The 16,836-nt window shown below is 42.9% G+C and overlaps 2 protein-coding genes across 4 annotated transcripts in view; both read left to right on the forward strand.

The window, feature by feature from the left end:
• The first annotated feature begins 470 nt into the window (after positions 1 to 470).
• On the forward strand, positions 471 to 15,974 carry LOC311136500 (centromere/kinetochore protein zw10 homolog). 2 transcript variants are annotated; one of them, XR_014613869.1, is made up of 15 exons: positions 471 to 651; positions 9,413 to 9,547; positions 9,654 to 9,755; positions 9,974 to 10,211; positions 10,943 to 11,095; positions 11,355 to 11,549; positions 11,873 to 12,009; positions 12,548 to 12,730; positions 13,003 to 13,226; positions 13,365 to 13,436; positions 13,537 to 13,706; positions 13,929 to 14,400; positions 14,560 to 14,691; positions 14,826 to 15,028; positions 15,222 to 15,715. XR_014613869.1 is itself a non-coding variant. In XM_084170647.1 (15 exons), exons 1-15 carry the CDS (start codon positions 547 to 549, stop codon positions 15,346 to 15,348), a joined length of 2,307 nt encoding a protein of 768 aa, XP_084026773.1. In that variant the 5' UTR covers positions 471 to 546; the 3' UTR covers positions 15,349 to 15,974. The 2 variants fall into 2 exon arrangements, 1 of the variants encoding a protein (XP_084026773.1); XM_084170647.1 differs by having other exon boundaries at positions 13,929 to 14,059; positions 15,222 to 15,974.
• Positions 15,975 to 16,467: 493 nt separating this feature from the next.
• The window catches only part of LOC311135603 (putative ATP-dependent RNA helicase DDX10), a 61,184-nt gene continuing 60,815 nt past the window's right edge, over positions 16,468 to 16,836 (forward strand). Inside the window, exon 1 of one of the 2 annotated variants that reach the window (XM_084169615.1) lies at positions 16,468 to 16,796. In XM_084169615.1, the coding sequence (XP_084025741.1) occupies positions 16,581 to 16,796 (216 nt within the window). In that variant the 5' untranslated portion in view covers positions 16,468 to 16,580. The remainder of the gene's footprint in view (positions 16,797 to 16,836) is intronic. The other variant, XM_084169616.1, reaches the window with a different exon arrangement.

Consider the following 16,836-nt stretch of genomic DNA (forward strand, 5'->3'; position numbering starts at 1 on the left):
CTAGAGCCTGAGAAGGGAGATATGGCCACCACCGTGGTCCTCTGTAGCTCAGCTGGTAGAGCACGGCGCTTGTAACGCCAAGGTAGTGGGTTCGATCCCCGGGACCACCCATACACAAAAATTTATGCACGCATGACTGTAAGTCGCTTTGGATAAAAGCGTCTGCTAAATGGCATATTATTATTATTATTATTATATGGGAGTTTTGTTTGTTTTGGCAATGTACTATTTTTATTAGGGTGGAGTAAGTATCACTTAAGTATGAAATTATTTGAAAATGTATGCACTCACTAACTGTAAGTTGCTCTGGATAAGAGCGTCTGCTAAATGACTAAAATGTAAACGTAATTTATTATTTTATATATTTTGTGGTTTCAAACCGTCCAGTTGGTGGCGGCAATACAACTTTTGGATGTAGTCCGCCATAAAACCCACAGAAGAAGAAGTATAACGCTGATTTTTGATTGGTTATTGTGAGCGGGCTTCTTCAGCCTGCACACAGCCCCTGAAGGATTTTGATGCTAGCTAGCCAGCTGTTCTCCAAAAATGGCATCTTTCGTGACAGAAGTCCTTGCTAGTTCTGGTAAACTTGAAAAAGAAGATCTCACTGGTAAAATAAGCAAGCTGTCACGGAAAGTAGAAGAAACAAAGGTAAGCAAGCGAGTTAGCGTTGCCTAACTTAGCTAACGTTACCTAGCCCGCGAAATAATCAAAACATTCGGCTAACTTTAATCACAAAGCCATCTAGCTAATTTTATATAACGTGATTTTATCGTTCGAACCCGTTAATAAAATATTTGGTTTTATCGTTCTAATCAGTCTTGCTATGCTAGTTAGCCTCATCTAACTAACTACCCCGATTGACTGTCGTTAGCTAGATGCCAAAGCCACAGCTTTGTTTGTGGCAGCCTTTGAGTTGTGTGGTGGCAGCTAGGTGTCCCATTGTGTGGTGAACAAAATTTGCGCGAGTAAAATAATGGAAATTCTGGAATCGGCGGTGTGTCTTCAAAATAAAAGTCCCCCATTGAAACGGATAAAAATAATCGAATCATGCCACAATTGACCCTTCGCTAAGCCCCGCCCCAGAATATTTGGCAACCAATCGCAGCGCTGCAATGGATAGCAGATGTCGTCCAGACCAACACCTCGTTAGTCGTGCACGATTCCTGGATTTTTGCAGTCGACTCCGACTCCTGTGGTTGGAGTCGACTCTTGCTCGACTCCCAAAACACGCTGAAATAAAAAAAATAATATGCCATTTCGCAGACGCTTTTATCCAAAGCGACTTACAGTCATGCGTGCATACATTTTTGTGTATGGGTGGTCCCGGGGATCGAACCCACTACCTTGGCGTTACAAGCGCCGTGCTCTACCAGCTGAGCTATAGAGGACCACATGGATGCGTACACACCCTCATTATTGCACAATCCTACTAGGAAGACTACGTTTGCGTTCTAGTGGACTGACATGAGCATGATGCTGCCCATTTGCTCATCAACTTAGCCTATAAAAGGCCTATTTTGTTTGAATATAGGTGATGTGTAGGAACTAGAATATGTCTGCTGTGTGCAGCCTTAACGGATCCCATGGGATGATGTGGCTCACTCTACACTGATAAGCCTATTCTTTGCCATGTTATAGCCCGATTCGGATGGGTAGGCTATTACTAGAGACGGTGTATTTGTTATCCAAGTATGTGTGTTATTCCAGAGAACGATTCACACAGAATTAGTTTTTCCAAACTGCCCCCTGTCATTCTTACTTTTTTCAAAATAAATGTAATGTCTAGACTACACTGATAACTCGTGTTTGGCTGCCAAATGTATAGGTGTCCCCATAATATTTTAATTGATGAAGTGTGATCATAATCATTATTTTAGCTATCCATGGTAGAGGTCCTTCCTAATAACAATGCTGCTGAACCATATTTGCACTTGAGATGCATTTATGGATGAGAAAGTGAACTTGTCATTTCTAAAAAGTTTAGCGGGGATGCCCTGCTTTGACCATTTGCCTATGACAGGGCTCTCCAACTCTTAGTGGAGAGCTACCATCATGTAGGTTTTCACTCCAACCCTAATCTAGCACATCTGATTAAATAATTAGCTGGTTGATAAGCTGAATCTGGTTAGTTACATCTGGGGTTGGAGCGAAAACCTACAGGAAGGTAGCTCTGAAGGAACAGGGTTGGAGAACCCTGACATAGGACATCAACAGCCAGCCAGGGTTTCATTAAATAACATTTACATTTACATTTTAGTCATTTAGCAGACGCTCTTATCCAGAGCGACTTACAGTTAGTGCATACATTTTTTATTTTTTTTTCGTACCCCCTGTGGGAATCAAACCCACAACCCTGGCGTTGCAAACGCCATGCTCTATCAACTGAGCTACATCCCTGCCGGCCATTCCCTCCCCTACCCTGGACGACGCTGGGCCAATTGCGCGCCACCCCATGGGTCTCCCGGTCGCGGCCGGCTACGACAGAACCTGGATTCGAACCAGGATCTCTAGTGGCACAGCTAGCACTGCGATGCAGTGCCTTAGACCACTGCGCCACTCGGGAAATAAGCTATAGGCACAACTTTTTATTGCACATGATGCATTTGTCGATGTTCAACTTACATTTACTGGCACTATGAAGAATAGCTTAGCCATAGTCATTGATAGCCTATATACTTTAATATACTGTACTTTGGTGAATTTAAGAGGCATTGCTACACTGCGAGACACAGATTACCAAGTTATAGCCTATGCGCACGGTTCCGACTGTCTGTCAGCCTGCCCCGATCCAGCCTGCTCTCTCTTCACTTTTGAAAAACGCTATTGTGTGTTTGGTCTTCCTTCTGTTGTGTGTAGAATAGCTCAGCCTATTCATTGATAACCCCTACTTTAGTGAACTTGCGCGAGACATTGCAAGCCAAGAAATTGCGAAATACAGCATTGCTATAGCCTACATCTTTTGCCTGGTGGCTGACATGCCTACCTATGACTGGCTGTGCCCCTCCCATCTCTCTATCTCCCTCGCTAGCTCGCTCTTTCTTTGCTGTGAAAGATGCAAGAGTTTTGTTCTCGAAGTAGATTACGGCAACTAGTTTCCTCCGTTGCAAAAATACAGAATCTTAGGAGTCGAGGAGTCGATTCCTAGAGGAATCGAGGCTTGACACCCAGAAATGGGAGTCGACGGGCAAGGAGTCAAGGAATCACACCTCGGACAAGCTCATGTTTGAAACACATGAAAGCCATACAAAAAACTGTTTTCATCCAAAAACAAATTGTTTAAATGGCTAAATTATTGAACAATGCACCAGGGGTATTTGCTACTGTGATTCCTGAAATGCAGAGCCTGTTGGAGTGTTTTTCAAATCCGAAATTATACTTTTGTGACATTGTTTGCTAGCTCTGTCTTATTGACCACCCAACGTTGCAAACGCTAGTTAACGTGGCATAAAATTAACACCTGCCAAATGTGGGTAGATTTAGGTATTGGCCTGTAAAAATGTATATTTAACCAGCCACGCTGGCAGGTGGTTAATTTAGAGGGCTCTACGGTTAGAGTATTACATTCGCAAAAAATGATAGTCAAAAGTCAAGTATGAGCACATGAGCGAGTTGGGGTCAGAAAAATGCTGCAGTAGCTGTTTTCAAAGTATTTCTGCTGTTTTGTTTCATAGCTGCTAATAGGGCTGGGCGATATGACCAAAATATCATATCACAGTATTTTTCAAATTTTTGACAGTATGATGGTATTTTACAGTATTTTATGTTTTTGTATAATAAAAGTTCGACATTTTCTTTGAGTAGTGGGTGACCCTAGTCTGGCAACATATACATTCTGAGTGATTTCAGTGGGCCTTTCTCCATTCTGATTTGTTTTATACTGTTCAATTCAACTTCAACCAAAAATTTTTTCCTGCACTCATTTGAGATAATTTCCACACTGCCATATAGGGCTGCACGATATGGGGAAATTTGCCTTATTTATAACCAAATGTTGCAATTGCGATTTAGATCAAAACACTTGGAACTGTTGGAATCCTGGAAATAGAATGTTTATTCTAATTCTACAGTTAGAATATAAATAATAGTGGGCACTTCGAATACAGTGACATGACAACCAATGACAAAGCCAGGGAGGAGTTATTGTGACAGGGTAGGAACCAAAGTGATGGTCAGTATTTCCTAGGGGACCCTATATTCTTTGGCTACATTAAATGTTTCTTCATGTAGCCAATATATTCATGCTTCGCCTATTCCTCTTTGATGTAGAAGATACTGTTGCACAAACATGCTGATTTAGGCCTAAACCAGCACTGGTATCAGGCTGTATTAGCGAGCTACGTTTGCTCTGACTCGGTACATTTATTAGCTAGCCAGCTAACTATCTATTAGCATTAGAGGCTAACATGATTTAGCTCAAACTTGCTAAGAAAATACAAACTAGCTGTTTTCAGATGTAAGAAACACAAACTAATAGTGTAATTGTAGAACACTTGTGGATTTATATTAAGAAGCAAAGTGGAAATTAACATTGTTGTCATAAACATTGTTGCATGTGCTGCATTGACCATGCAGATCGAATGCAAGTGTCTCCTGGTCAAGCAACAACAAATGTGCTCCTTGAGTGACGGGACGGGGCTAGGTCTATATATATATACACACACACAGTGGGGAGAACAAGTATTTGATACACTGCCGATTTTGCAAGTTTTCCTACTTACAAAGCATGTAGAGGTCTGTAATTGTTTATCATAGGTACACTTCAACTGTGAGAGACGGTATCTAAAACAAAAATCCAGAAAATCACTTTGTATGATTTAAGTAATTAATTTGCATTTTATTGCATGACATAAGTATTTGATACATCAGAAAAGCAGAACTTAATATTTGGTACAGAAACCTTTGTTTGCAATTACAGAGATCATACGTTTCCTGTAGGTCTTGACCAGGTTTGTACACACTGCAGCAGGGATTTTGGCCCACTCCTGCATACAGACCTTCTCCAGATCCTTCAGGTTTCGGGGCTGTCGCTGGGCAATACGGACTTTCAGCTCCCTCCCAACATTTTCTATTGGGTTCAGGTCTGGAGACTGGCTAGGCCACTCCAGGACCTTGTGATGCTTCTTACGGAGCCACTCCTTAGTTGCCCTGGCTGTGTGTTTCGGGTCGTTGTCATGCTGGAAGACCCAGCCACGACCCATCTTCAATGCTCTTACTGAGGGAAGGAGGTTGTTGGCCAAGATCTCGCGATACATGGCCCCATCCATCCTCCCCTCAATACGGTGCAGTCGTCCTGTCCCCTTTGCAGAAAAGCCTCCCCAAAGACTGATGTTTCCACCTCCATGCTTCACGGTTGGGATGGTGTTCTTGGGGTTGTACTCATCCTTCTTCTTCCTCCAAACACGGCGAGTGGAGTTTAGACCAAAAAGCTCTATTTTTGTCTCATCAGACCACATGACCTTCTCCCATTCCTCCTCTGGATCATCCAGATGGTCATTGGCAAACTTCAGACGGGCCTGGACATGCGCTGGCTTGAGCAGGGGGACCTTGCGTGCGCTGCAGGATTTTAATCCATGACGGCGTAGTGTGTTACTAATGGTTTTCTTTGAGACTGTGGTCCCAGCTCTCTTCAGGTCATTGACCAGGTCCTGCCGTGTAGTTCTGGGCTGATCCCTCACCTTCCTCATGATCATTGATGCCCCACGAGGTGAGATCTTGCATGGAGCCCAAAACCGAGGGTGATTGACCTGGCATTACTGGAACCATGTCATCCAAAAAGTTATACTTTTGAATCATCTGTCCATAGAACGTTCTTCCAAGAGTCTTGATGATCATCCAGGTACTTTTTGGCAAACTTGAGTCAACTTTTTGGACGAGATGGGTCCCATTTATGCCTGGCGAAAACCAAACACTGCATTCCACAGTAAGAACATCATACCAAAGGTCAAGCATGGTGGTGGTGGTGTGATGGTTTGGGGATGCTTTGCTGCCTCAGGACCTGGACGACTTGCCTTAATAGAAGGAACCATGAATTCTGCTCTGTATCAGAGAATTCTACAGGAGAATGTCAGACCATCCGTCTGAGAGCTGAAGCTGAAGCGCAGCTGGGTCATGCAGCAAGACAATGATCCAAAACACACAATCAAGTCTACATGAAAATTGCTAAAAAGCAACAAATTGGAAGTTTTGGAATGGCCTAGTCACAGTCCAGACCTAATCCCAATTAAGATGTTGTGGCAGGACTTGAAACGAGCAGTTCATGCTTGAAAACCCACACGTCACTGAGTTAAAGCAGTTCTGCATGGAAGAGTGGGCCAAAGTTCCTCCACAGCGACGTGAGAGACTGATCAACAACTACAGGAAGCATTTGGTTGGAGTCATTGCAGCTAAAGGTGGCACAACCAGTTATTGAGTGTAAGGGGGCAATTACTTTTTCACACAGGGGAATTGGGTGTTGCATAACTTTGTTTATGAAATAAATATGTAATTGTTGTGTTATTTGTCCACTTATGTTCCCTTTATCTAATATTAGGTTTTGGTTGAAGATCTGATAACATTCAGTATCACAAATATGCAAAAGTAGAGAAAATTAGAAAGGGGGCAAATACTTTTTCACAGCACTGTATATACAGTGAGGGAAAAAAAGTATTTGATCCCCTGCTGATTTTGTACGTTTGCCCACTGACAAAGACATGATCAGTCTATAATTTTAATGGTAGGTTTATTTGAACAGTGAGAGACAGAATAACAACAACAAAAATCCAGGAAAACGCATGTCAAAAATGTTATAAATGTATTTGCATTTTAATGAGGGAAATAAGTATGTGACAAATAAAATTTGATTTGAAGTCTGTGTTTGGAGGATATATTGGTACGGGTGTTGTTAGGCCCGAGAGGAAGTCGAGTGCCGGCAAACCGTGCCAATATATCCTCCAAACACTGGCTTCGAGGGCATTATCACTTTTATAAAACGGGTTACCAACATATTCAAATAATGATTGACATATTTTAATTAACGTTATTTTGATTAATTTATTCATACTATTTAATCATTCCACAAGATATTGTCCCAACACATCTAGGGTTGCTAGACGCGACCCAGTCGTTCAGTCTTTTTGTTCTGTATCTATAGACGCGACCCAGTCATTCGTTCTAAATGTTCCATTGCCATACTAGCTGGCAACGTTCTTATCCCTTGCTTGCTAGCTAGCCAACTACGGCTAATTTACAGTCACGTCAAAAAGTGCTGCCAGAATAACAGCAAAGTACCTTCATTTGCATTTGTTTAAGCTGTTTTCTAGTGACATTTATTTGGATACATCCATAACAATGAGCTAATGAGGCACGATTTCACCTGGCATAGAAAATGTGCTCACGCATCAGGACACTTGTTCAGAGGAGCTAGCCAACAACACAGCTACAGTAACACAATCACTTCAAACTGAAGCTGGAAAGACTGCAAATTAGCTGTGTTTCGTTTTACCTTTTTTCTGTATATATCCATAACAATGATGCCAGCTGATTCATGATTTCGACTGGCTGAGAAACGCAGCCTGCCTGTCTCGTCCCGACACGTTCATTACTATGGGACAGCAGAAGATCGAATTTAAATATTGAAACAATGTTGCAAATTTCAGAGAGACAGACAGCAAGGTGTATACAAATCTCTGCGGTTGAAAACTAAATGTTAGAAATGGTAGATAATGTCTAGATGCTTTTTATAGTGGAGATCCATTTTATAAATTGCCTGGCTGGGCTGATGAGACAGTGGACTGCGCTGTCCAATTGAACAGCTTAAATAGGCATTTTAATGTCAAAGATTTAGCCCGCGGCAATTTGTGGAATAGACACTGGCTGGAATGCGGTTTTAACCAATCAGCATTCAGGATTAGACCCACCTATTTGTATAATTAAATGTCTACCGTGTCCACGGTGTGTCCGGATTCCCTTTTCCCGCACTATATTCAAATGCCAGAATTCATACTACAAACGGTGGAATAGGCAAAATATGATAAGAGCAACAACTGATGGCAGTAGCTAACTACTGTAGCCAACTAACCCCTGTAGCTAGCCAGCAAGCAACGCTAAAGGGATTGCAAACGGGTTTTTCTAGCTAGCTGGCTACCATTTATGTGTCCAGCAAACACGTTCCTCACACGTTAGGAACGTATTTTCTCCAACGTTATAATGAAAAGGTGCCTCTCGGTCCCAAAACACAAGTTTTCTGGAGACTTGTGGGAGGAGTGCTGATGACACTGCCCACTGTATGTGCTTTCGGTAGCCTGATTGCGTCCAGACTGAGGAGAAATCCTCACACAAACAATGCATCCCTGACCACCACCTGAAGTGGTCAGCCAGATCTGAACACAATCAATGCGATCTTCGTATTCTGATAGCAGCAGTTGCATGTAAGTGTCAAGTGTAGACACGGCCTTAGATAAACTTGTTGCTGGCATAGTTGATCTAAGGTCGTGTCTACACTTACGTGCAACTTCATTAGCCAGCTAAGTAGGTAACGTAGCAAGGCTAGCTAATTGAGGCTACTTTGCTGCACTCCCCGTCCTTGTCTACAAAAACTCCATTCATATTAAATAACAGCCTACCTGTTGGTTGATCATTGTAGCCTACTCCTTCTCATTTAGCCAACTTAATTCAATTTACCATTGACTACAAATCTCCAACTTCACTTGCTACACAGTCTGACTGTAGCACCACAATGATTGACCGACAATAAAAACAAGCCACACACTTAGTCCAATTGTTGCATGATTCTACTATTTTCATCCGTTTGCATCAGTTTCAATAGAGGACTTTTATTTTGAAAGCGAACCACCGATTCCACTATTGTTGCTTACGCTAATCTTGTTCACGATACACACGTCTAGTTGACTACACTAAAGTTACTAGCTAGCTACAAACTTGTAGCTATAACATTACAGGCAAGGATCATGTCAGAAGTAGGGTTAGATATTACTGCACTGTCGGAGCTAGAAGCACAAGCATTTCGCTACACCCGCTATAACATCTGCTAAACACGTGTATGTGACAAATAAAATTTTATTTGAAGTAGCTGTACCTAGCTAGCTACGCTAGCCTCTTGCTAAGAAATTGTCTAGCAACGCGTTCTGAACAAGTTAGCTTAGTTAGAAGCTAGCTAACTAGCTTGGTAGGTAAGTTAGCTAGGTTACTCTCGCACACTGTAAAACGTTTGATCACTCGTGGCCATTCTACCCAGACACTGCTGTTCAGTATTGAATGACGTGTCATGGTTGTGCCCATGTACTCTGCCCGAATTGAAAAAAAGATACCCCTTTTTACCAGGGGTATATTTATGCAATGTTGTATAGCTTAATGTCTTTGCCTCACACTTTGATTATTTCCCTCAATCTCACCATCTGCGTTTATCCCATAGGAAGAGGTATGTGACATTATCAACAAGAGGTACAATGAGTTCCTACCCAGTATGCAGGGGGCAGAGGCACTTATGGGACAGGCTGAGGAGGTCTCTAAAGAAATTGACGTCCTCAAAAGCTGCATTGAGACAGAGGTAAGCTTCACTAACTACTCATGGGTCAATGGGTTCGCCTTGTGTTTTTGGAGGTGTTATTTGACTGTCCGTTGGCAGAGACCTACTATTGACTGTGTGTGTACAGGTGCAGCATAATCTTCATACAGCTGTGACTGAATATGCCAAGCTGAAGCAGCAGCTGGAGAGAAACACTACTGTCATTGCCATGCTCAGGCACCTAGAAGAGGTAGCCTACATCCCTCCCCACTGTGGCCCTAACCTGGTCCCCACTGATATCTACACATGGCCCTGTTTAAACTGAATAATGTTATTTATAGTAATGCACAGATTTAGCGCTTGAGTTCTGTCCTTGTGTACCTGGCCCGAGACACGAATTTGGGATGATCATCAATAATATTGGTAAATGTCAACGCATATTTACATGTTTTTCTGTTGTCGATTTAGTTTCACATTGCAATGGAGGAGTTTCACAAAGCCCTACTGGAGAAGAAGTATGTAATTTCGGCCAAGCAGTTAGAAAAGGCCCGGCACAGTGCAGACTCTCTGAAGGCGTGGAAAGGCTCTGAGCTGCCCCTGCTGAGAGCCCTGAGCTCAGAGCTCACTGTCCAGAGAGAGAACCTCATCTACCATCTGGGGGATGAGTGGAAGAGACTGGCTGTCTGGAAACTGCCTCCTTCCAAAGGTAAATAGACTCTCCCAGGCATCGTAGAGAGGGGAAAGACCCTGGTCTGATGCTTGGCCTCATAAGTACACAGCTTAATTTATTGACCATGAAGTGTTAGTAAGTAGCCATTCTAGGGCACTTGTATTGAGGATAAGTAGGTTGCCTTAGGGGTATCAGCCACACTTAGAAGGGTATAGCATGGAATCCTCTGATATAAATGTATTATTTAAAACATGTTTGGTAAGTTTATTTTATTTTACTTACAGTGGTAAATTGCACTCTTCTAGTGATATGGGGGGGGGAATCGATAGTTACATGTCTGGATATAATTTATAATGATATTATATAGTATCGTTTCGACAATATCCAATATTTGGTGCTAGTTAGATGTACCTGCATAGCTTGTTCTCCATCTTCTTTTTAAATAGGGAGCCAATTTGTTTCATCACTTATTTCCATGACTGATCAAAACAGGTTTTCTCATGGCTCTCTCTTGTCCCTGTGCAGCAGACATATGGTGGCAATATGTTTGGAACATCGAATTGCAATAAAATCACAGTATCGAATCGCAATACATATGAGTCGTGAGAATCGCAACACATATCATATCGGCACCTAACTATCGCGATAATATCGTATCATGAGGTCCCATGCAATTCCCAGCCCTACTTGATTCATGTTATCTCAGGTGAACAGTGGTACCGTGTTATGCCACCACAGACACTGATTGTGTGTCCATCTGTCCTCAGAGTCGACAGGGATGAAGTCTTTCCTGAAGATGGAGCTCCAGCTGACCCTGGGCGGGAACAAGGAGCCCCAGCAGAGCCCTCCCCCTCTGCTCTCCTGTGTCCTCCAGGCCCTGGCCATCCAGGGGGAACTCCAACACAAGATAAAACTCTTCAGTAAGACCCAGTGTCCAGTCAATGTTTTTTTTTTTTTTTACTGTAAAGCTGACCACATTTTATTGAAGTTGAACTCGTTGAAACCACCTTGTGAAATACCCCCCTATTATTTGAATAAGGATTATTTTCTGTTTGTATTAGTCTGACTATTGAGTTTTAATAATGTGGACTGCCTCTCTGTTCTGTACATACACTGTGAGGCTGCTTCCATAGCATCCTGTTAGTCCATCATGAGACAGCCAGCCTCTCCCCACTCTAGGCCAGGTGCTGCTGAAGTACCTGCTGAAGCCCTTGATCATGTACCCCTCTCTGAACGTGGAGGTGTCGGAGCAGCAAGGCGAGGGCACCCTACTCTCTCTCCAGTGTGCCGAGACCCCCGAGGAGCACCCCAGCCCCTCCCAGGTCTACACCAAAGTCCTGGTGGTACTCAAGACCCTACACACACACCTGCTAGGTAGCCACTACTGCAAATAGTCCTATTTGTTGGTCATTTAGCGCTGGTTTCCCACACACAGATTAAGCCTAGTCCGAGACTAAAAAGCTACAGTATTTCAATGGAGATTCTCCATTGGTCTTGCTTTTTAGTCCAAGACTAGGCTTATTCTGCATCCGGGAAACCGGCCCGTAGTCTCTTGTTTAGAAGGATTATTGAGTTTCAATTTAACAAAAAATATCCTTTGGTCACAGCAAATATGAAACGAGTTAATATGCCAGCTGCCATTTTAGAGCATTGCCATTGGCACTATAACAACACGTCTCTCTTGTTTTGCTTTGCAGACGTATCAGTTGGCGAGAGAAAAGTGTCTTTCATACTGGGAGACCTGGTATGGCAGGAGATGTCTCACTGCATCATACATGAGTGCCTCCTGTACTCAATCCCAACCAATAGCAGCCAGCTTGAACAGTACAGTGTGGTATGTATCAAAGGCTAACCAAGTACTCCAAATACACCCTTATCAGTCCCTCCAGGATTCTGAGATCTTTTATTTTTTTTGCTAAATCAACAATTCCCCGCATATTATGCAAGGGCTTGTAAATTTGACCAATCACCACACTATTTCTGCATAAAATAGTCAAATCCTCGCAATATTATTGCATAAAAATGACCCATCACCGCAGTACAAAAAGAGGGCTCGCTATTTCAACCAATCTCCACATTTACTGCATAATATGGTTCAATCAAGCCACACGTCAACAAACTTTCTTTCCCTTTGTCAGCACATTTGTGACAAATTGGACAAAATCTTCGCATATTGCCATGCAAAAGGTCAGAATTGCTGTAGCAATACAGTTTGTGCCTGTTGGTTTTGTCGAAGAAATACAAATACCTATATTTTTGGAACTAAAAACTTGATATAGACTATGTAAAGAACATTTGCTGCAAAGACATACTGCTAGAAAGGAGACTTTTCATTCTGTCATTCATACCACCCTGTATGTTCTCACCCCCAGGTGATCAAAGAGACGGAGGAGTTTGAGAAATCCCTGAAGGAGATGCAGTACCTCAGAGGAGACGCCACCGAGCTGCTCAAGTACGCCCGGGACATCAACTGCCACTTTGCCAGCAAGAAATGCAAAGACGTGATTGTGGCGGCACGCAAGCTGATGACCTCTGAGATGCATAACACCGTCAAAGTGTGATGTTCTCCTACAGTCTATCCATGGTCTTATCTGTGTGGTTTCTAATTATTACGTACACAGTCAATAGCCACACAGTTGACTCCTGATGTACAGTATGTGGTTGCTTGCCACTGCAACATGTGAATGCATGCACTAAATCAGAACATACATATACCCAGAGAAAATAAACGCAACTAGGACAGGTGAACTGCTTTGCATCTTGCACTGCAGGTAAATGCACAGAGGTTGTACTTGACTGTACTGCTAACATCACTTCCTGCCAACAGATCACACCAGATTCTAAGCTCTCGGTCCCCAAGCTGCCCAGCCCTGGAGACAACAAGGGCAAGCAGGAGGCCAAGAAGCTTGAGGCGTCCAGGTTGGAGAACGAGAAGCAGCTGGGTGCGCGGACGCTGTGCCTGCCTGTGTGTCGCATCAGCGAGTCGGTGCAGGAGCTGATGGGGCTGGCCCTACACACGCTGTCCGAGGCCGTGGGCAGCTCCAGCCAATGGTACGCTCTCATGTTACGCGGTGCCATGTTACCCACTGCACATGATGACTTAATATTAACTCTTCAGCTTTAGCCCAGTGTTTCACTAAAGTTTTTTGTTTTGCGAAGATGACACTTTCTCATTTTTGTCCTTCGAAGTGCTACCCAACTGTTCTTCGCGGTGCGGAATATATTCCAGCTATTCTATGATGTTGTGCCTACATACCATAAGTGAGTATATTCTGTTTATTTATACTGAATTTCAGTATTAGCATTTCCCCCCGAGACTGTGTCTGTCTCACTGACTTCTCTCTGTGTCTCTGCTCTCCAGAGAGAACCTGCTCAAGTTCCCCCACCTGGCAGCCATCCAGCACAACAACTGCATGTACATCGCCCACCACCTGCTCACCCTCGGCCATCAGTTCAGGCCACACCTGCCCTACCCCCTCAGCGAGGGCGCTGCCACCTTCGTGGACCTGGTGCCCGGCTTCAGGAAACTGGGTAAGGGAATGAGCGTGTCCCATGGCTTGCCTAGCATTAGCATGGCTACACTCTTGATGGGCTTTTGTGGTGGTTGAACTGTTGTTGTTTTTTTTCCAAAAAGGATGATGAGACCAGGGAGATTTGAGTCAATCATGTTCTATAGACATCCCAACTCCGATGTGGATGAAAAGCGAATGTACACTTCTAGCTCTCTGACTCTCTTGCTGTGTGTTTCCCCAGGCGCTCAGTGCTTCCTGGCCCAGCTGAACGTCCAGAGAGCGGAGATGCTGGAGCGTCTCTCCACTGCACACAACTTCTCCAACCTGGATGACGAGGACAACTACTCCGCAGCCAGCAAGGCCGTCAGGCAGGTCAGTGTTCAAGTGAACTGGCAATATAGCTGAAAGAGATCTACAATTGTCTATATGATGACTGTAGCCACATATTGCATTAGAGCTCCAGTATTTTCAAAGAAGTTGTCTCAAAGGGCAACTATCAGCCAGACATTCTAAAATGGTGAGTTAAGCATCAGTTAAAGGGATAGATAAGGGAAAATGTATGTTTTGGTCAAATTTTGAAGGAAGCATGATTAGCATAGCAGGAGGCCATCAATTGTTGGGACAATGCTAATTATACTAACTCATGCCTGTGGCAAAAGTAAACAACAGATTATTGAGGACCCTGTCACTACTGGCCTACAAGACAACTCAAGGTAAGAGGAAATTGACCCAAACATAACTTTTGGCTGAACTATCCCTTTAAGCTTCAGATCAAACGTTAGAAATGCTTGGCTTGTATCAAATGCACAGATACAATTCTTACAGGATGTGGTCATTGTTCCATCACTGAAAATGACTTGTTTCATTTGCAGGTCATCCATCAGCTGAAGAGGCTGGGCACCGTCTGGCAAGATGTTCTACCAGTCAACATATACTGTAAAGCCATGGGGACTCTACTCAACACTGCCATCTCAGAGCTGATTGCCAAAATCATGATGCTGGAGGTGAGGGCAGGCTCTTATTTGATAATGTGACTTGTGTTTTCTCCATGATTTTAAAGGGGGCACATATTGCTAATCTTGGTTGAATGAGTGGTCTTCCTCATCCTATGATTTCTATCCAATTTGCTCGTCTTTAGGATATCTCCACTGAAGATGGGGAGCACCTACACATCCTCTGTCAGACTATTATCGAGGAAGGACCCCTGGTGTTCATTCCTCTGCCTGAGGAGAGCAAGAACAAGAAGTACCAGGAGGAGGTACCCGTGTACGTGAAGAAGTGGATCACCTTCAAGGAGCTGGTCATCGTGCTGCGAGCTAACCTGCAGGAGATAGTCGACAGGTACAAAAATGAACTTCTCAGCTTGTCAAATCACCATTAAAGCTATAAATTTTTGTCATAAGAAAAAAGTATGAAAACAGTTCATTCTTTCTATTAGTCGTGTGTACACTTTTGGAATTGTGGTTGTCTTTGTTTGAACGGTATACCACTGATTACTCTAATTGATTGATTTGTCTTTGTTTCCTGTCTGAAGGTGGGCGGAGGGCAAAGGGCCTCTGGCGCTGGAGTTCTGTAGTTCCGAGATGAAGAGCCTGATCCGAGCTTTGTTCCAGAACACTGAGAGGCGGGCGGTGGCTCTCAGCAAAATCAAAGACTCTTGATTCCAACAGACGACCCTTATTTGCTGCAGCACTTTCCTTCACTGCTGTGGAAAAGTGTTCATTAATATCTTAATGCCTAGTTGTGAACTTAAATGCAATATATGCCATTGTAACAATAACTATTTTGCATATAAACTGCAGTTTTGAAATCCTGTTGTATATCCAGCTTTAAAAACCCAATAATGCACCAATAATGCTTCTACTTTCAGCTAAGCCATTAATGCAATAAGGTACAGTATGCCTGTGGACAAGCTCTACCACACTAATAATGCATACTGTACTAGGATGCGCAAAAGGCTAGGGCTATTGCCTTTCATTAAACTGTGTTTTCTTTCTCTGTTCATCATTTCATAAAATGATTTGTACCTGAAACGGCTTTGTGAATGAGCACTATGTGAACTGAAAAGATCAGATGGGACATTTATACACATCTCTTCAACCATGATTATCCAGATGCTTTACTATTCTTCTTAATGTTTCGTGCTTTATATTTTTTTGTAGAGTACTTTGGAATTACATTGTGAGTTGATAATGCAGGAATATGGTTGAAGATTTGCAGGTAGCTACATGGAACGTCTATCAGTTAATGTATATTTTAATTATGTGATAAATTATAATTTCCTATCAAATTCAACAAACTAGGGGTGTATTCATTACGCTGATTCAGTTGCTAAACGTTTCGTTAGTTGCAAATCGTTTTGCAACAAACCATTTACACCAAACGCTCTTCAGCGTGATATAAAAGCTGTTGGCTTCCTTAACGGAAGTTGTAGTTCATTTACATTAATGGTTTCTACGCATTGCCATTCCAATCCTTATAGTCTGTAAAGTGTTTGGCGTAAACAGCACATCTATAAATGATCGATTCTTCCATGCTCTAAAGTAGAGTGAAGGCTGGAGTTTCTTCCAGACTTATATATTTTTGGAAGAGAGACACGACTGAACTACAACGTCCATTTAAGAACATAACGGAACGCAACAGCGTTTGGAATAAACTGTTTGTTGCAAAACGTTTTGCAACAGAATCGGCGTAATTAATACACCCCAGCAAATTTGAGCAGTTTTTGTTGAACGACGTGTCTCGTCACCTGTATGTGGACATTTCCGGTTTGCGTTGACGTCATAGTTATGCGTCTACATGTGTGTGCTGCAGCGTTCACATGCCGTTTGACTGAACCACCAAACATTTCGTTTTAAAACATTACATTATCCTTGAATTTATTTATTTAACCATGGAGAAGGGCAAACGACCAAACAACTCCCCCAAGAAAAAAATGGGGAAGAAAAACCCAACCGACACCGCTGATCCTGTGAAGAACTTCGAGCGATGGAAGAAGAAATACAACAAGACGAAAACACGAGTTAAACAAGAGAAAAGACAGAAAAGGAAACCTGACTGGCAGGTGGAGAAAGAAGGTATTCAACGGCTTGTCAACAAATATAACGAGGTAAAGGTTTGTTTTAGCCTACGAAGTTGGGCGAGGCTAG

This window comes from Coregonus lavaretus (assembly GCF_964263955.1).
Source record: "Coregonus lavaretus genome assembly, chromosome: 10".
NCBI classification, from domain to species: Eukaryota; Metazoa; Chordata; class Actinopteri; order Salmoniformes; family Salmonidae; genus Coregonus; species Coregonus lavaretus.